Source organism: Salvelinus alpinus, chromosome 2 (genome assembly GCF_045679555.1).
Source record: "Salvelinus alpinus chromosome 2, SLU_Salpinus.1, whole genome shotgun sequence".
In the NCBI taxonomy this organism is placed as follows: domain Eukaryota; kingdom Metazoa; phylum Chordata; class Actinopteri; order Salmoniformes; family Salmonidae; genus Salvelinus; species Salvelinus alpinus.
The window spans coordinates 40,575,973-40,596,628 of record NC_092087.1 but is presented as its reverse complement, the minus strand read 5'-3'; the positions used below and the strand labels follow the sequence as shown (position 1 = coordinate 40,596,628).

The 20,656-nt window shown below is 44.4% G+C and overlaps 1 protein-coding gene across 2 annotated transcripts; it reads left to right on the top strand.

The window, feature by feature from the left end:
- The first annotated feature begins 23 nt into the window (after positions 1–23).
- LOC139561202 (transmembrane protein 198-like) lies at positions 24–20,520 on the top strand. Of its 2 annotated transcripts, none has more exons than XM_071378154.1 (5): positions 24–600; positions 16,583–16,847; positions 18,320–18,895; positions 19,240–19,388; positions 19,925–20,520. In XM_071378154.1, exons 2-5 carry the CDS (start codon positions 16,706–16,708, stop codon positions 20,072–20,074), a joined length of 1,017 nt encoding a protein of 338 aa, XP_071234255.1. In that variant the 5' UTR covers positions 24–600; positions 16,583–16,705; the 3' UTR covers positions 20,075–20,520. The 2 variants fall into 2 exon arrangements, with proteins under 2 accessions (XP_071234255.1, XP_071234265.1); XM_071378164.1 differs by lacking the exon at positions 24–600 and adding an exon at positions 2,373–2,594.
- The last annotated feature ends 136 nt before the right edge of the window (positions 20,521–20,656 follow it).

The following is a 20,656-nucleotide window of genomic DNA, read 5'->3' as shown; positions in this document are numbered from 1 at the left end:
ATACCAGATGGTCTGTTGGCGTTGACTATGATGTCAAGCGTTTTCAGCTGTTGGCTGGACGTTGGAGGGGAGAGAGAGCGACTCTCTCGTGGAGAAAAATACTATTTTAAAATAAAGTAGTTTAGAGCTCGAGAGAACTAGATCCCCTTGGGTATCGATATACAGTCCACGTCACGTCAGGGAGAGGGAAGCGGTGGCGTGTAAAGGAAAAGGGGTAAAGGGAGAGACATTTGGCTCGCTGTAGCTAACTTTTTACAGACGTGACTAGCTCCCCAACTGACAAACAGATTGTTAATACAATGCCATGGGATTTATGAATAAACATGATCAACCAAGAGCTGAAGTTCACGCAAGCTCATCCGTTGAGAGTGTAAATAACGCCCGACCGATTTAATTTTGGACACCGTTATTGAAGAATACGAGAACGTGGCTGATTCCTTTTGAATAGCCGACTTTTGTTGTAAAAACAGTGGAGGGACTTTTTTTGTGCTCACTGTATGTGCATAGGAACCTGTTTTTCCACTGCTGCTTCGATGTTCTTTTGTTTTCCGTTGTTTTCGTGACTGACAATTCTCACGGAAACATAGCCGCTCGCAGTCGGTAAGTGTTCTTTTGTACAGCATAAATTAATTATTGTAAATTACAGCCCATTATCCTTCCACCGCAGACAATTCAATGTATCAACTTTAGGCTCCTTCAAACAGCAGGAGGAATATCCAATGTAACAGAATTCTCCTGTGAAATATAACAGTGTTGTTAGTTCCTGTAGAAGAGCTTCTTCTGTTACATTGTATATTTCCCCTGCTGTTTGAATAAGTCTGCTGTGGGATGCTCATAAACTTGTTTTAGTGACTGTACACCCTTCTTAAAAGGTAACAACATGATTTTAATAATTAATTCCATAGAGTAAGTATAGGTTAAACTTGCATTTTTGTTTTATTCATTCAGTAATTTATCATATTCTTTTGATGTCACTCTCCAGTAAATTAATGTCTGGGCTCTGTCTCAAGATAATTTCAGTAGAACCTATTGGGCTATCAGACAGAAGATAACAATGTAAACAACTTGGGCAGTTAGCCTTTGTATGGAGAAAAGCCTGAAATTGATTGCTTGTTATCTTAACAACTGTTATCATGATCAGATGCGCATGCCTGATCTTATTGACCAGATAAGCATTGTTATGTATTTTCTCCTTGTTAGCTATAGTTACACCTTGCTTTTTTTTGGGTGGGGGGGGTCCCTCCGTGGCAGAGGAGTCACACAGCGTCTCTAGTTACACCCCCCTCAATGCTCTCTCCCACATCCCCCAGCTTGCCCCCCCCCTCTACAAAAAAAGCCAGTCGACTAGCTAGGGCCAGATGGCTTTGCCTCAACCACTCTGGGAAAATGCAGAGATGGGGCCCTTCCCAACTCCGGAGAGAGAGAGAGGCAGATCAAAGAGAGGAGGAAAGAGCAGACGGTAAATGTTGGGGTGTGTTATTTAACTCCTAGTCCTTGAAGGCCTGTAGTGTACTGTGGATGAGCTGTTTTTCCACTCTTACCTTTTAATTAGCGCTGAAGCACTCATCATCACTCTCTGGGTCCCCCAACCAGCAGCCTTGGGCTTGACCTCAGGAGGGGCCCGTCTCAGCCTCAGCCACCAGGGATGTCCTAATTCCCCAATTCTGTCTGGCTAGAAAGAAGACCCCAGATGTTCTGAACTACTTTCATTTCCTGATTGTCTACTTTCACTCACCTCCACTGATTTGAGAGTACATAGGTGAGATGTATAGCGACTGGAAATCCATCCATGGTTTTCTCCAATAGCCATTTTCACACTGGCATTTTTATCCCAGGGTATTTCCAGGGTGAACAGGTTGACAATATTTTCAACCTGCATGGCGTCAGCCCTGCTTAAGGACCAGGATTGAAACAGGGTCAGAATGGAGAGGTAAGAGGAGAGACACACTTGTCTGGCCTTATTGTAGCCCTGACTTAGTGAAGGCTATGTTATTCATAATAGTCATTGGTCAGTCAGGCCTTATTGTGGAAACTCTTCTACTGGTGGTGTCCATGTGAAGTAAAAAAGTCCTCTACTCTACTGTCTTTACTGACTGTCCACTCCACACCCCCATTATAGACCATCAGCTGTGGTAGCAGAGGTCAACCCTGCCGAGGCTCGTTTGTTCCGGCCAACAACATGAACAGTCAGAGAGTTGAAAGGTCTCAACGTTAGCTTAGCGTCTCTTCATCTGTAGGAGGATTGAGGAGGAGTGAGGGGGCGGGGAGAGGTGGTGTTTAAATAAGACTGCTGTTGCAAAGCCTGGGAAAGTGGTATACCATCAGTGAGGGGGTTGGAGAGTGCAGCATCCGAGGCACGCTCCCTGTCCTGTTGATCTGTAACGCAGTTGGATATCCTGGCCCTTTTTGCGTGGTTGGCAGTTTTTATATAGATATATATTGTACTTTTACCCCTTTTTCGCCACAATATCCAATTGGTAGTTACAGTCTTGTCTTATCGCTGCAACTCCCCTACGGACTCGGGGAGAGGCGAAGGTCGAGAGCCATGCACCTCAAGCACTGTGATGCAGTGCCTTGAACCGCTGCTCCACTCGGTAGGACCTGCTGAGTTGGCAGTTTTGAGATAATGTAGAACTGAAAGTTTGTTGAAGTTGAACTTTCCATGGTCTGACAAGCCTGTTTGGTGTTCTCAGCATCAGGCTATTTCAGGCCTGTGATTGATAGATCCTCTAACTTTTTGTTTCTTATCATGTACAGGGACCTCTCTTCATAGACGTGTTCTGGGTCTGGATATCCGCATTGTAAAATTGGTTACGGTAAAACTGGAAGTAATGACTGCACAGAGCAGACGTCCTTGAATAAGCAGACAAGGGCAGTCTCTCACATGATAATGTTTACCACCAGATGCATTTAATTGATTATAATGCCAAGTAACATTCTAAACTGTGTCTCAAGAATCCCAACACTCTCTACTCCTCAATCCGTCTCACTGTCTAGTTTCTTTGTGTCACAGACCTTCAAGTAGCTAGGTCACTGGACAAGAGCTCAGAAAAACAAGGCTAGCTCTGTTTGGAAGCGCAGGCCTTCATAGTACAGTAATATCCTGTCACTGTGCAATGACTTGATCCATGTTTCCATCCTCTGAACCCTTGACTAAAACCCAGATTAGCATTCCTACTCTGGCTGGCCACATGTCTCTGTCTCCTGCTGTTCTACCTCAGCACCTCAGAAGTGTCTGGGATTACCCCTAATTCCTGGTTTAACCCCTCCGCTTGCTCCTTTCACTTTAACCCCTTGCAATTCAGAGAGGGGACACAGTAGTACTGTAATGTGGATTTCAGCTACTTTATCGGCTTGAGTTCTGATAGAGAAAAGCCTCAGTGATACAGTATTTAAGCTAGCAGTCGAGGCTGCAGTGTTCTTGTATGTTATCACACTATATGAAGTGTTGACTACCAGTCACAGTAGGGGAGAGTGGGGTATTTTTAGCAATTTTTTACATTCAGCATCAATGGAAATATATAGTCATCAATATAGTAATCAATGGAAATATAGTGTTCTGGTCAAACTTTATTTGGAGAGACCGGGTTGTCTATCTGTAGATGTTCATTCTATCAACAAACTCTCTGTTGATAAGAAACTGATTGCTAAGGTTATGGTTAGGTTTAGAATAAGGGTTAGGGCTAGGGTAAGGGTTAAGTTTAGGGTCAGGTTAGGGCTAGGTTTAGGGTTAGTAGATAGTTGAAATGTTACTGATAGTCTGTAGAGTATCTACAGATGGACTATCCAAATAAAGTGTTATCAGTATTCTTTCTAACAAAGATATCTACATATATTACAGGATGTTGTGTATCCCTGGAAATAATCACAATTCATGTAAACGTAACAGTTTTGAAAACATAGCTTGTCTCTTGGCACAACTCACTCCGGGAATGGGGTAAGTTAAGCCACGTACACATTTCTTTACTGAATGAAATATTACCGCTACCTTTTTTAAAACCATGTCTGTCTTTATTTCCCAAACACAATTCAACAAAATCACAATTGCTTTTTTGTCTTTAAATAATTTTAAGCATCTTTTAACACAGGCTTAACACCTAACAAACACTTAGTACTTTTTAAAACACTTTCAACGTAGGCCCAGGCCCTGTTGTTACATCATACCAGCGATAATGCCTTGCATTATACCTGGGAAGAAAACGCTTCAATTTGCCATTAGCTCAACCATTGGCTCAACTTACCCCAAGGCAACCATTTTGACTATATTACCCCACACAGCTACAAAGGTGCCTTTTCATGCTAGGTTATTAAGGACCTCATATTGAAGCTGTATAGATAGAACAATCTTTAAATGATTCACTTTGGTTTAGATACAAGCATCATGAAACCTCTATAAATTAATTTGAGTTTGTGAAAATTGTTTTTTTGGACCTAACTTGCTCCACTTTTTTCATGGCTTTTTTTTCCTTCAAAGACTCCATGAAATGATGACCTCTTCCTAAAAATGTGGTCAAATTATGAATTTTGTGTATGATTTCCTAGAAACAAGGGCTGCTCAACTCTCCCCTACAATGTGTTTGTCCTAATCGAAAATAATTTTAGCAGCAGCATAGTCGTCTAATACAACGTAGTTATCAAATACGGAATGAGTTACAGTCCTGATTTTCATCATATCCCATGGTTGTTAGGCATGGCTCTACAAGCCAAGGCAATCATTTATTTTTTTTACCTTTACTTGACTAGGCAACTAGAACAAATGCTTATTTTCAATGATGGCCTAGGAACAGGGGGTTAACTGCCTTGTTCAGGGGCAGAACGACAGCTCGTTGATTCGATCTTGCAACCTTCCGGTTACTAGTCCATGCTCTAACCACTAGGCTACCTGCCTCCCCAGCCAAGGCAAGCCAAAGCCTGGTTTAGGCAATATACTGCCCTGGAGTAGCCTATACTCTACTGTACTTGACTGTGTTGGTCCTGCACTGGCAGAGTGTATTTATACACTTGACCACACTAGGATCTCCCACAAACGAGCCTCTACAGTTAAGAAAGCCTGGAAATAGAGTCTATGTTGAACCTTGTTGGCAGGAGGAGATGCTTGTTGTGGGTTAGGCCGGGAGATGGACAGAGTCTCGTTCTGTAGCGTTAGCCTAGGAGGGGCGGTGGAGAAGTATTTGGGTTTGGAAGAGACCTGTTGTCTCATTAACCCAGCCGTGTACCTAAAAGAGGGGTAGCGCTGGTTTTTGGAGTTCCACTCACACCCATTCATAGACTCAAAGTATTGGGTGATGTTGTTTTCTTTTGTCTAAGAGGATGCCAGAGAAACTTTGTAGTGTACACAAAGGAGGGGTTATGGGAGATATTTTAGGACGGTGAGAGACCATAAGGAGGTACAATTATACCCTGGCACCAGACAGACAGACGTTGGGTGGAATAAAAGAGCAGTTCTGCGCTGCTGTAAATGACAGAGCTGACCTGGAAGTGGCAGAGACCAGAGATACAGAGACGCTGTGTGGGATAGTGAACCCTTCAAGGCCCATCACTCCTCCCCACTCCACGCTACAGTAGATAGAGTCTAGCTGTTACCGCAAGTAATATGTACACTGAGTGTACAAAACATAAGGAACACCTGCTCTTTTCATGAGATAGACTGTCCAGGTGAATCAAGGTGAAAGCTATGATCCTTATTGATGTTGCCTGTCAAATCCACTTCAATCGGTGTAGATGAAGGGGAGGAAACAGGTTAAAGAAGGATTTTTAAGCCTTGAGACAATTGAGATATGGATTGTGTATGTGTGCCATTCAGAGGGTGAATGGGCAAGACAAAATATTTAAGTGCCTTTGAGCGGGGTGTGGTAGTATGTGCCAGGCACACTGGTTTGAGTGTGTCAAGAACCGAAACGCTGCTGTTTTTTTCATGCTCAACAGTTTCCCATGTGAATCAAGAATGGTCCACCAACCAAAGGACATCCAGCCAATTTGACACAACTGTGGAAGGTATTGGAGTCAACATGGGCCAGCATCCCTGTGGAACACTTTTGACACCTTGTAGAGTCCATGCCCCAACAAATTGAGGCTGTTCTGAGAGCAAAAGGAGTTGCAACTCAGTATCATTTTGATTAAACTCTCAACTCAGATACATTTATACAAGGACCATTCAACTGTTACTTACAGATAGTAGCTTAACTTAGCAGGCTAACATTTACAGTGCCGTTAGATTTGAACATTACCTCAGCAGAATGTTGTGGACTTGTCCAGACCCTTGACAGCTAAAGAGATGAGTTCCACGAATATATGCAATATTTGAGATGAGCTATTACAGTTTAACATTCAAACCTGGGTCTCCCGAGTGGCGCAGTGGTCTGTGCCACTAGAGCTGTGCCACTAGAGAATCTGGGTTTGAGTCCAGGCTCTGTCACAGCCGGCCGTGACCTGGAGACCCATGGGGCGACACACAATTGGCCCAGCGTCGTCCGGGTTAAGGGAGGGTTTGGCTGGTAGGGATGTTCTTGTCCCATCGTGCACTAGCGACTCCTGTGGCGGGGCGGGCGCAGTGCCTGCTGACACGGTCGCCAGGTGCACGTGTTTCCTCCGACGCATTGGTGCGGCTGGCTTCCGGGTTAAGTGGGCATGGTGTCAAGAAGCAGTGTGGCTTGGTTGGGTTGTGTTTGAGGACGCACGGCTCTCGACCTTCGCCTCTCCCGAGTCCATACGGGAGTTGCCGCGACGAGACAAGACTGTAACTACCAATTGGATACGATGAAAAAGGGGTAAACATTTTTTTACCGTAAAAACATTCAAACCTGACTGACCTCAACATTTAGGTGAATATTTTCCACTTGCTGTGGCTAGACATCCACTCAGTGGTTTTTGTGTTCATAGTGACTCCCTCGTACTCCATCTAATCTGGCCTTGTAATGACTCTCTATATCATTATGTCTTAAATCCTTTCTAGTCTCGTGGCTATAAACTGTGTGACGTGTAGACCTAATTCTTATGTTGGATGTTTGCTCTCACAAAGACCCCACATCACCCTTTTACTTTAATGATAAGTACACTACATTTACTATCCAAATAATCAGATATTGTTATTATAGCCTATTCCACTTGTAGGCTATTTAACAACTGATTGGAAATATAATGGAGATGGAGGGAATATCTGGCTCTGAACTACATTCACATTGCCAGTCTGTAGAAAAATGCTTCCCAGTTTGTATAAACATGGAATTCTTGATGCGCATGGGTGGGGATAATTAGAATGTGTGGATTGGAGCTTGTATATTTTGTGGGTGTGTGGGTGTGGGTGTGGGTGTGTGCGTATGTGTGTGCGCGTGTGCCTGTGCCTTGAATCTCCAAGTCTGTCTGGGTGTTAGTGGGAGTTGTGTTGGAACGTGCGTGGAAGTAGGGGTGTGCCTACTTGTGTGTCCGCTTATATCATACACACGTGACTCTGCCTCTCGAAAAGGCCTCTCATTGTTTCTCTGTTACTCCACTTACTGTACGCTTTTTCCCTTTTTTATAAGGAGCTCTCTACAATCAGAGTTGAAAGGCCTTCATTGTCCGGACTTTTCTCAAAGGCAAGCGTGGAGTGGAAGGGCTTGATGGAGAATAGGAACTCTCTCTGAGCCTGTTAAACTATTTGAATATTTAAAGGGCTATACAGTATGTTAGACTGTGTTAGACCATGTGTTAAACAGTGGGTTTCCTGGGAACTCATTCAGACATAATATAAAAGATGTGTACACCATCGGAGACAGTTTTCACAGGTACTGGCTTGTCTGGCAAGTGAAGAAATGTATAGGCTACATAGGAGTCTGAAAGTAGATACATTTTAATTATATGTAGTTCTGTTCTTGTTTATTCATGTTCTGTATTAGGTCATGTTTTATGTTTTTGTTTGAACCCCAGGAAGAGTAGCTGCTGCTTTCGCAACAGCTAATGGGGATCCTAATAAAATACCAAATGGTTTGGGGGGTTGGATAGTGATGTATGATATTTTATGATGACTTTACAGAGGTTTGTTATTTTGTAACATCTGCACATGTTTGAAAGGTCAGTGTGTATGGTCTTAGAGTGCATGTCAGTGTTAGGCCTTGTTGTAAACTTACTGCCCCTCAAATCACTTTCTATACATTCTCACTCTGTAATTACTACTTTCTGAAGGGTTTACAGTCTACATTCTCTCGCTCTCTCTCTCTCTCTCTCTCTCTCTCTCCTCTCTCTCTCTCTCTCTCTCTCTCTCTCTCTCTCCTCTCTCTCTCCCTCTCTCTCTCTCTCTCTCTCTCTCTCTCCCTCTCTCTCCTCTCTCTCCCTCTCTCTCTCTCTCTCTCTCTCTCTCTCTCTCTCTCTCTCTCTCTCTCTCTCTCCTCGCTCTCTCTCTCTCTCTCTCTCTCTCTCTCTCTCTCTCTCTCTCTCTCTCCTCTCTCTCTCTCTCTCTCTCTCTCTCTCTCTCTCTCTCTCTCTCTCGCTCTTCGGAGAGCACTGTAGGGTCCAGAAAACAGTGGGGACATTCATGGGGAGAGCTCTCGGCCAAGCCTGGCTGAATGGAGGCATGTAGGAAGGGGTGCCACGGTGCCAAAATCACTGCAAGGCTCCCCTCTGCCTCATTTACTCTTGAGGAACAAAGTGTTGTTTGAGAGGGACTGGTCAGAGATTTAGAGAGAAGAGAGAGACCGAGACAGTCTGAGAGAGAATGATGGCGAGCTCTGGCTTTATCACCAACTTCAGAAAAAACAAGTCTGAATGCGAGGATGTGAAAGGAGGTCTTTAGGACTAGTAGGTCATTCATTCCATTCTCGTTTCATGTTCAGATGAATAATTTCCTTCCTTAGTCAGCGTGGATGAGTAAAGGTTATCATAGATCTGTGGTTTACCATAGGGGTCAACTCATGATACATTTTTGGGGGGAGAAAATTCACTTAATAACTTGTAACCTTGGTATTTATGTTTCTCCTCAATACAACATAGTGTCCATTCTTTGCCTTATAAGAGATAAAAGCAAAGCTGTTTGTGGCTGTCTCTCAGTAGACCACTGTCAAACACTGTCAGATCTCATGTGGAGTGCATCTCCTTTTCTCCTTGTTTTGGAGATGGAATGATGAACGAGTCTTGTCCCTTCATTTCCTGTCAAATGAGCTCCAGACTGGAACAGCCTGATTAAAAAGCGGGATTTTCATGTTTTCCTTCTCTGCTCAAAACAGCCATTCACTTGTCAGGACTGCCTCTAGCATTCCTCAAGAACGACAAGATCAATTTAGCCATGACAAGGTCTATTTTGTGCAGCAATTTGACTTTATAAGAACAAAATGGAAGAGGTCTTGGTGCATCATAGATCAACATGTCTTTCATTACTGGATTTGATTTGATTATAAATAATTAGTGACCAGGTTTCAACATGAAAGTAAAGGATCAGACAGGTCAGTGAGAGGGGTTATTCAAATTCAGGAGAATTTGTTAATCTACCCAGCGAGTGTATTTGACCTATTTGACCACAAGTTGTGTTCAAGTTGCGAGCCAGAGAGCATTCTCTCATTGTTTCTGCCACTAGGCTGTGAATGTTGATATCAAAGCGTGTCTCAGACATTAGAGCATGAGTGAGTGCATCTGGATCCATGAATGAAAGGCCCATATAAACACAATCATTATTATCAGTTCCGAGATAATTTTGAACATGTGGAGTGTTTTATTTGAATTGTTTAGAGCTGATAACTGACAAAAACAAATGCAGCTGAACCCATGGTCAACGTGTTGTTATAGCCAAGGCATTCAAAACACTATCACAGAACTACTATGGGTCTACTACTACTACTACGAGTCTGTTATGTTGTGATCCTATTGGAGCTATACCCTATAACCTATTGGATCCACGTTTCTAAACAGCTTCTATCCCCTGGCCGTGGCTAACAACTACTGCTCTCCCTCTCCCACAGACTATCCACACTTGACTTTATGTCCATCCACAGGTCTTTACCCACTCAGACACAACCTACGCTGCTGCTAAAGTGATTATTGATTACATTTATTTCTCCATTACGCTGCTTGCTGCCCATTGATTATTGATTGCCAATAACATTATTTATCCTGCTACTGGTCACAATTACTCCTGTTTACATGTATATACAGTATTACCATTAGTATATTATAGAGGAAAAAAGGTGCTATCTAGAACCTAAAAGGGTTCTTCGGCTGTCTCTGTAGTAGAACCCTTTAATGAACCCGTTCCACAGAGAGTTATAAGTCGAACCCAAAAGAGTTATCTCTTTTGTCGAAGAACCCTTTTGGAACCCTTTTTTCTTAGTGTATCATACGTTTTTATATATTCCTGCTACTAGTCACTTTTCAGCCCTGTTTACTTGTATATCCTACTACCAGTTAGGGCTGGGCGATTTATCGAATCAATGAATTAATATTTTAGAGGAGTATTCCAAATGCCTTTATGGTAAGAATTTAGTTATATACATTTATAATTTTTAAATAAGTAAAAAAGCGTTTATGTCCGCTTGTTCTCTATTTAGGCTTGTCTCCTTTGCCCCTTCTGCTGTGACTGTGCACCTTCCCATTTACACACACACACACACACACACACACACACACACACACACACACACACACACACACACACACACACACACACACACACACACACACACACACACACACACACACACACACACACCCCAAGCCCCTGCCAACAACAAAGATGAGAGATCACTTCTTCCTCTCTGAAAAGCGGTCATATGGACACTGAAAGACATTAAAACATTATTTTACTGTAATAGAGGAGAAGTTAACCTTTCTAACGATACCCTTTTTATGTCTCAACTCCTGAAATTACGCACCGAGCAAACTTCTAAAACAGCAGTATCAATGAACATTGATTCTGGAAAAGGAATGCTCAGTTTATCACCTAGCGCCAGCAGCATTTTAGCCAACGACTAGCATTTTAGTCTGTGTTTTATACATGTGCTATAAGCATAAAACACAATTATCTAAGTCATTGTCAACTCGTTCTCCTGAGAAATAAGGTAGGCCACTTGATTTCAGCATCTGAAAAAGGTGGACAGGCATGCTGTTCAAACAGTTGGAGACACACAGAAGGGTGAAATATAAAGATTAGCTGGCTACTCACTAGCAGGGGGCTTGTGTTTGAGAGATTGTTTATGAGTCCTGTGTTATTTTTCTATAGTGTCTGCTACCAGAAGTTAGTCATTATTAGTGGATGTGCATTGTGCGTGGGTCTGGTTACATTTGTAACAAAAATAACATTTTCATAGACAGACTTGAAAGCCAGATCAGGGATTATTGGTTGTGGCCTAGGTATAATTTCACAAGCCCTGAATTCATGAGATTATTGCTGACTGTTTGAAATTCAGTGAATTTGACCTTTAATTGTACAACAAGACTTATTTAGAGAAAACATTATCAAAAATCGAGATACTGTATATATCGGGAATCGCCCATAAGTTAGAATTTTTTAAAGTTAAGACTGAACCAAGTGCGCTTCAGTCAAAATATTGTAAACATTTAAAAGTGTCTTTGGCCCTACTATCAGTCACTTTTTATGTATAAACCCACCTCAACCACTCCAGTAACCCTGCACATTGAATAAGGTACTGGCACTGACCTGTATATACTTGCATTCTCATGTTTCTTTAACTCACATTGTAGTTCTTGTGTGGTTTTTATTTGAATTGTAATGTTTTATTCTATTTTCTATTATTCTATATATTATTATTATTATCACTGCATTGTTGGGAAAGAGCTCTCAAGGTAATCATTTCACTGTACTGTTTTACGGCGAATAAACTTTGAAACGTGAAACTAGATTTAACTAGTCAGATAATCAGTGTTGGTGTTGATGCTCCAGCCTCCAAATCCAACTCTGCTCTTCCTGCTCTGCTTCCTTCCCTCAGGGAAGGGTCACCTCCAAAACAGCCCTGCCACTGATCTCCACTTCCTCTTCTGGGCCACAGCTTCCTGCCAATGAGAGAGCAGAGGGGGAAGTGGGGTTAGGGGTCAGAGGTTTGAGGTTAAAGTTTCCGGCCTTGTGGCTGGAGGGTCAGGAAACCCAATAACCTAGTGTGGAAACATATGCATGTATCTATGTTATTTGTTCTTATAGTTCGCTTTAGGAGGCAGCCATGGTCAGGACAATATTCCAACCATGTCAACAAGTGTGCATGAATCCACGCATGTTTCTCTTAGGCAACCACAGTTGGTACAAGATGGACGCCATGAAGTGTGTTGCTCCCATCATGTCCAGACTGTTCTCCAGTCTCCACTGCCAGTCTTTGGGCAGGACACGGTGGGCACGGTTTTTGGCATTAGTGGTCATGGAGGATTATGTTTATAGCTGCAGCTGTAAAGGGGGGTAGCTGTAAACCCACGGGCATCATGCCCAGTCAAGGGGAGACCATGGCACATGACACAGTCACACATACCCCCCTGTGCCAACCTGTGCCCCAAAACAGATGGCCTCTAACGTTGAATTCTCAGCTGCACCCTGCCTTAAAGCCAGAGCACCTTGGAATCCCTGACCTTTCTCACACCCCAGCAACGCCCTCAGTGGTTAATTAAACACACCCAATTAGCTATGTGGGGAACCCAGGCATGGTCTTGTCTGTCTCTCAGCTGTTGTGGCTTGAGCTAACCCCGTCCCACCCTCTGTCCCTCCCTTCCTGGTGTTTGTCAGACAACATTCTAAAGTAATTTGTTCCAAGGTTATTTTATACCAACATGCTCAGTCATCTATACGTGTGACTGTGAGGCTTACCACTAAAACATTTGCTTTTTGTTTATCTCTGTATACTTTTTTAAAAACTAGGCAAGTCAGTTAAGAACAAATTCTTATTTACAATGACAGCCTACCCCGGCCAACCCCTAACGACGCTGGGCCAATTGTGCACCGCCCTATGGGACTCCAAATCACGGCCGGTTGTGATACAGCCTGGAATCAAACCAGGGTCTATAGTGACGTCTCTAGCACTGAGATGCAGTGCCTCGGGAGCCCGTTGTCATGACAACACCGAGAAATTTTATATTGTAATGAGGTCATTCAATATATACTTCATCAAAATGTATCGAAGAGAGTATTTCTCAACTTCTACTTCTGCGCCTTGGCCCCCAAGAGCTCCAAGACTAGACATGGAGCCACGTCACTTCCTCCTTATTTTGTGAGAATGGGTGACAATATCAGCATTCCGGACAGTTACCAGCTAGACCCCATCTACTCCCTTCATCCTTCAACCACCCACATGCTCAATGGCAAACACACACACACACACGTACGTACACACACACGTACGTACACACACACGTACACACACACACACACCGCCTCCTTTCCCTTGGTTGCCTCCATCTCTATGTTGTATGCCCCGCTCTCCCAGCATGCTTTGCTGTGTGTGCCAGTAGAGGTCACGGCTGGGGTCTTAGAGCCTTTGTGCCGCCCCATAATGGCTCCATTATCCCTGAGAGGCATGGACTCCAGGCCTCTCCAGGCCTCTCACACTGGCCAGCATTGTGACTCACACAGGGACAATTTGGGGACAGACACACGGACGTGGGAAAGAGTTGGTGTGTGTGTGAATACGAACGTGTGAGGGAATTTGTGTGTGTGAGTGTGTGTATGGTCAGATGCACAAGTCGTTTGTCTTGATGGATTACCCACAACAATCACTTTTTGTGACCAGTTATCTCAGTCTCCCCTTGCGTTTAAAACCGTCTCCTACTGTATTCCTTGTTTTGGTCCAGCTGAGAACAGCTTTCCACGTGTTTGATTTGAGTTGAGTGGAGTCTAGTGGTTAGAGCGTTGGGCCAGTAACCAAAAGGTTGCTAGTTTGAATCCACAACCCGACTAGGTGAAACATCTGTCAATATGCCGTTGAGCAAGGCACTTAACCCTAATTGCTCCAGGGTCGCAGTCAATAATGGCTGGTCCCTGGCCGTGACCCTACTCCCTGAGGGTGTTTTGACCTTTTTGGACTATAATCAGATATGGAGATGAAAATCTTTCATAGTTTGCAAAAGTTCTATCTTTTGACTTGTGGATGTTTGTTTCGGCTTTATAGTACCATTTCATGGTATAGCATTTAAACCTGGACTAGGGCAGGTTTAAGGTAATGCCACGAAATCTATACGTATCGCCATAACTGAACATGATGAAAGAGAAGTCCATAATAGCCTCAAGATGAAATGCCCTCATGCTTCACAATATGGGCGATACTGCACAGCACATTATTTGCTGAACATATTCTCTGTATCATATTTCTGTCTCACTCTAAAGCGTTCATAATACTGTCCACACCCTCTCAGGAGTGCCACAGACACAGCAGACCAGTGGGACTGTGGAACTCTCAGCTGGCCAGATCATTTGTCTTTCCTTTTCCTCTGGCCTTTAGAAAACAAGTGAGACAGAACAGATAGGACTATCTGGCAGAGACCGAGAGGCAGACACGTGAATGCAGCAAGAACTCTCCCTCCAGCTCTGGAAAAAGAGAAGGGACAAGAGAGCTGGGACCTCATTCTTTCCATGTCAAGTCATGGCCAGGTCATAATGTATAGCCATGTGTCTCAGAGACAGAGGGAGAAGGAAGGAGGAGTTTAAAAGTAAAAGGAACATTTGGGAGAATGGAGGGAGGGAGATGGTGACACAGAAGACAGATGAGGAGAAAGAGGGGGGAGACTGAGAAGTGAGAGAGCAGATGAGGAGAGCAGGCAGCCAGCTGCGTGACTGTTTTTTGTCCTGAGCCTGAGAACGTGAGTTTGCTGTAATCGGATCGGAACTGGGGTGAGATCATAAAGAAGGCCAGGCAGCAGCCCCAGAGAGAGCGGCCCACCCTCAGCCATGAGACCCTACACCTCCTCCCCAATCCCCCGCAACAGGCAGACTGAGAGGGGGGTTGGGGCTGCCTGATTAACCCCTCACTAGCACCACTCGATGTCTGTAGCCCCACTTTTAATTAAGTAATTTACTTTCACCCAGACATTTTTACTACATAGCCTAGTTTAAATGTATGACACTGACACCTCAAGCCCAATTTAGGAGAGTTGTAGATAAACAATGTAAACAACGTCGACCCCATTAAACTTGAGTGGGTATTTGGTGCTGATATGATATCAGTGCTGAATATGCTCACAGAAAATGGGTCAAGTGTATGCTAAATTGGATGGTGTTAAATAGATGCCAAACTTGAGTGGACACTGGACATCTGCTGCTATGTAGATTATAATTGTCATAATTACATGCAGTAGATCAGACAAACACACAGCAATGCCGGTACTCTGCAAAAAGCTATTCTATAAGATGTGCCGATAGTCATTACTGATGTATTTATTTTGGTACTTTTGGGGGGGGGGTTCAGCAAGGTACTAAAGGAAGTCCCTGGAGTATTTGGCTGTTCATGTTTATGTGATTCAACCAGACTGTAGTCATGGCAACAGGGTGTATGTGTGGTGGTATACAGTACTGTGTGTTATCATGGGAGGCTAGCAGAGTGTCTGGCAGGCCCCAAATGCATAGTCACCAGGGAGAAGTCACAGTTGGCCGGCAGATTTCACACTTCTCCTGAAGCCTCGAAGAACAGCGGTCTGAAGTGGGGGTGAGGAGAAAGGGGGTTCTGGAGTGCTCCACATGCAACATGTTAAACTTTTGAGTCATTCAGCATGAATGGAGTCCCGCTGCAACTAACCACTATAATCTCTGTTTTGTGGGTAAGGTCTTCTAAGGCGGTATTTGTAGGTTTGCAAAGTTACTTTGAGAGGTCTGCTCTGTTCTCTTTGCCGTTTCTCTTTCTCTAGTCCTAACAGAGAGTCCTAACAAAAAAGTAGCGGTCACTTTAACGCATTGTGATGCTCTGTGATGATCTACACTACATGGCCAAAAGTATATGGACACCTGCTTGTCGAACATCTCATTCCAAAATCATGGCCATTTGTATGGAGTTGGTCCCCCCTTTGCTGCTATAACAGCCTCCACTCTTCTGAGAAGGCTTTCCACTAGATGTTGGAACACTGCTGCGGGGACTTGCTTCCATTCAGCCACGAGCATTAGTGAGGTTGAGCACTGATGTTGGGCGATTAGGCCTGGCTCACAGCCGGCATTCCAATTCATCCCAAAGGTGTTCTTCCGCACTGATCTTGATATCTGTGTGGACATCACCTTGTGCCCCGGGGCACATTTTTACGCGCTACGTTCTTCAGGACTTGGCGGTCCTTTTCTGTAAGCTTGTGTGGCCTACCACTTCACAGCTGAGCTGTTGTTGCTCCTAGATGTCTCCACTTCACAATAACAGCACTTACAGTTGACCAGGGCAGCTCTATCAGGGCAGAAATTTGACGAACTGACTTGTTGGAAAGGTGGCATCCTATGACGTTGCCACGTTGAAAGTCACTGAGGTCTTCAGTAAGGACATTCTACTGCTAATGTTTGTCTATGGAGATTGTGTGGCTGTGTGCTTGATTTTATACACCTGTCAGCAACGGGTGTGTCTGAAATAGCCGAATCCACTAATTTGAAGGTGTGCCCACATACTTTTGTGTATATATAGTGTATGATTTAATCCGAATTTTCTCTTTCATTTTACAGGCACACAAGCTGTTCTGATGGACTCCAGATAACAGCATCACTCCTCATCCTCCAGTCCCAACCTTTAACCCCCACCTCCTCCTTGTCTCCTTGGTGGTCTGGTTGGTCTGTTGGAGCCCCAGGATGACAGACCCTAATGGGTCTGTGGGAGAGGGCTTGGCCAAGGTGGATGCCTGCAGCCTGGAGATCGAGAGGCAGTATGAGGTCATTCCTACCGTCATCTGCTCCATGTGCTGCCTGTTCGGCATCATCTACTGCTTCTTCGGTAAGGTCACCACGGCGTCAAGGCATACCTCAATAACGTCACGTCAACGAGTACACTTAAACTTCAATAACACGGGCTGCATCCCACATGGCACACTATTCCCTATATATTGCACAACTTTTGACAAAGGACTGATCGAAAGTAGTGCACTATGTAGGGAATAGGGTGCCATATGGGGCGGAACCAAAATGACAGAGCATGGGAATGTGTAATCAGACGTGTTATATAGAAAATGTACAACCAAACATCATGTCCCTAGGTTACCTTATACCAATGTTCCCCAAGGTACACTAGAAAATGACATGATGTGGGCTACATGATACAGGGAACATGTACTTTCTATCCAGACATACTGTGTCATGTGTCTATTGTTCTGTATGCTTCGGTAAAGTCTTTAATACAGTCCCGCACTGACAACATTGCTAAACCCCCCATTTTGTCTTTCAAATTGGTACGTAACTGATTAGAGAGAAATGAAAGACATCTGGCCATTTGGTACCTAATGACAGCATTTCCCAGACTAATGTGATGGTGTAGTGTGTGTTAATCACACTGAGCAATCCCTCACACCCAGATGAGAACCATTACCCAGAGAGAGAGGGCTCCACCCTCAGCCAAGCAGCCGCCACAATCTATGGGTGGGCGTCATTTTTCTCACCAAATCCCCCATCATCACCCCAATTAGCCTCAACACCACCACCTCTCTTATTAGTTTTAATTGTAGGGTCATTTATACGGAATTACATTGCTTACAGTTGATATTCTCTCATTTATACAGTTGGATAGTTGTTGCTGTGTCCTAGCCTCAGCAATTGAACTTTAACTTAATGTCCTAATTTATCACCTGCATATTTCCTTACTGTTAGTTAGATTTCTCAAGCTGTTTAATCTTTCCCATTGAAGTGAATTAAAACCTTTAACTGCAGTGGGCTAATTCTTGGTCACACAGAGTGTTTCTTGGTAGTCTTAAACAAATCTACTTTGAAACAAAAGTATACACCTCACACACATGGTTATGGGGTGGCAGGTAGCCTAGTGATTAGAGCATTGAGCCAGTAACCATCGACTCCTCGAGCTGATAAGGTAAAAATCTGTCGTTCTGCCCCTGAACAAGGCATAACCCACTGTTCCCCGGTAGGCCATCATTGTAAATAAGAATTTGTTCTTAACTGACTTGCCTAGTTTAAAAAATGGGCTTAAAAAATAAGAAACCTGTACCATGTCAGATATAGAGCTGAAGTGTATTACATTTTAAGTTTGCATCCCAATATTACACTTTATATACATCACAGAAGACTGAAATATTTAAAAAATAGTTTGACATAGAAACGTTTTTTTTTTTAACATAATGTTTATTAATTATGAAAGGGCTACATAAGTATTATTTCATTTTCTTCCACCTCTATTCACCTCTCTACCCTTCTCCTCTCTCCCTCACTATTCTCTCTCCACTCTCTCCTTTCCTCTCACAGGCTACCGCTGCTTCAAAGCTGTCATGTTCCTGTCGGGCCTGATGTTTGGCTCAGTCATCATCTTTCTGCTGTGCCACAAGGAGCGGGTGCTGGACACCCAGCTGAGCGTGGAGGCCTCGGCGGGTATTGGCCTGGGCATCGGCCTGCTGTGTGGCCTGGTCACCATGCTGGTGCGCTCCGTGGGCCTCTTCATGACAGGCCTCCTTCTGGGCCTGCTGCTCGCCCTCGCCGCCCTTCTGGTCACCCACCAGTTCTACACCCCCACCACCGTCTGGGTGCCCCTGGGGGCACTGCTGGGCACGGGCATGCTGTTCGCCGTGCTCACCCTGCAGTGGCAGAAGCTCTTCACCGTATTGTCTACGTCCGTGTTCGGGGCAGCCATCATGACGGTGTGCGCCGACTACTTTGTGGAGATGCTGGCGCTTGCCAGCCACGTGTACGAGTGCCTGAGACTTTCGCCACCGCCGCCGCTCTGCTGGTACAGCTGGGTGATCCTGGGAATCTGGCCGACACTCAGCTTTATGGGGGTGCTGGTGCAGTGGAAGCTGACGGCTGAAGGCTTCTCACACACTGAGGGTAAGCATCATAGAATTCCATATAGAAGCTGATTTATAGGATCTCTGTGGAAAGAATGAGAGGTAGAGGACACCTTTTGTAGAGTATGATGCATCTATTTATCTCAATATGGAGTATGGGTTCTATTAACTGCTACAAGGGTTTCATGGTTTTAGAGAACATTCTTATGACATTTCAAATAAAACAGGGTTTATATTACATTTTGGGTAAATAAGAATTTCTCATGTGCTCTGCCAAATTACTAGAAATTACTGTGAGTTAACACGTCCCTCTCTTTCTCCCTCTCTTGCTCTCTCCTGTCTCTCTCTCTACCTCTCCCTTTCCCTCTCTCTTACTCCTCTCAGTCATCATCAGCAGGAGGCAGAAGCGGGTCCAGTTGATGCGGATCAGGCAGAAAGATGCCAAGAAGCGGCAGCAGAGCGGTGGACAAGAGGGCACTTACCGTCGCAAGCCTACCCCCATCAAACGCTACGCAGGAGACCTGCTGGCACCGGTCAGTCCCGCACACACACATAGAAACACACACACACACACACACACACATAGAAACACACAGCATATGTTTTACTATCCTTGTGGGGACCTAAAATGTATTTCCATTCAAAGTCCTATTTTACCTAACCCTAAACTTAATTAACCCTAACCCTAAACATGATCCTTAACCCATCACCCTTATTATAAACCTTATTCTAACCCTAATTCTAACCCTAACTCCTAAGCCTAAAATAGCCTCTGTCTTCGTGGGGACCTGAGAAATGTTCCTTGATTTACTATGCTTGTGGGATAGTCTCACACACACACACACACACACACACACACACACACACACACACACACACACACACACACACACACACACACACACACACACACACACACACACACACACACACACACACACACACACACACACACACACACACACACACAACTATTGTATTTTAATTCCAATGTGTAGAACCCATTCCTAGGTTGATTCTGATTATGTTCCCTCTCTCCTCCCCCTCTCTCCTGTATTCCTTCTCTCAGAGTTACCTGCAGAGTCTGAGGGACAGACAGATGGGCACAGGCAACTCGCTCAGCAGCCTGGGCACTGCCAACCACACCATGATTGACTTTGACTACGAGACTGGCTCCACCGTGCCCCTCACCGCCACTACACCAGTCATCAGGGTCTGATGCACTGAGGGACAAGCAGGAGACCAACCACTTGTTTCTTGTCCCTCCTCCACAGTCCTCCTCCCCTACAGACTGCTATTTTAGGGCCTCGGCTCTTATTTAGGCAATGTTCGAGTCTATTGAATAGTGAATCTACCTTCCATTGAGCTGGAATAGGGCCTTGAATGCTGTCCAAGTGAAGATCAATGCACTAATAGTTCCTAGCACAACTCCAGTGTAACTCAGCCTATCATTGTTGGACGTTTGGAATGGCTGACTTGAGAGTGATGGAATGGTTCCTCTGTCTGTGAGCTGTTCCCTGAGAGCTGTTGGGAGGGACGTTTGGCCTCCTGTTTGTGCTGTAACCACTCTGTGTCAATAGACTGTGCCTGTGTGGCCTCTCCCTGTGTTTTCTGCTCTGAGCGTGGGAGGTCCATGTGAAAAGTTGGAAGGCCACTGAAGAGGGAGGGAGGGAGGGAGGGAGGGAGGGAGGGAGGGAGGGAGGGAGGGAGGGAGGGAGGGAGGGAGGGAGCATAAATAATCTCATCTGACTTCTTAGGTCATATACTTTTTTTGGTGCCATTATGATTGATTGATTATATA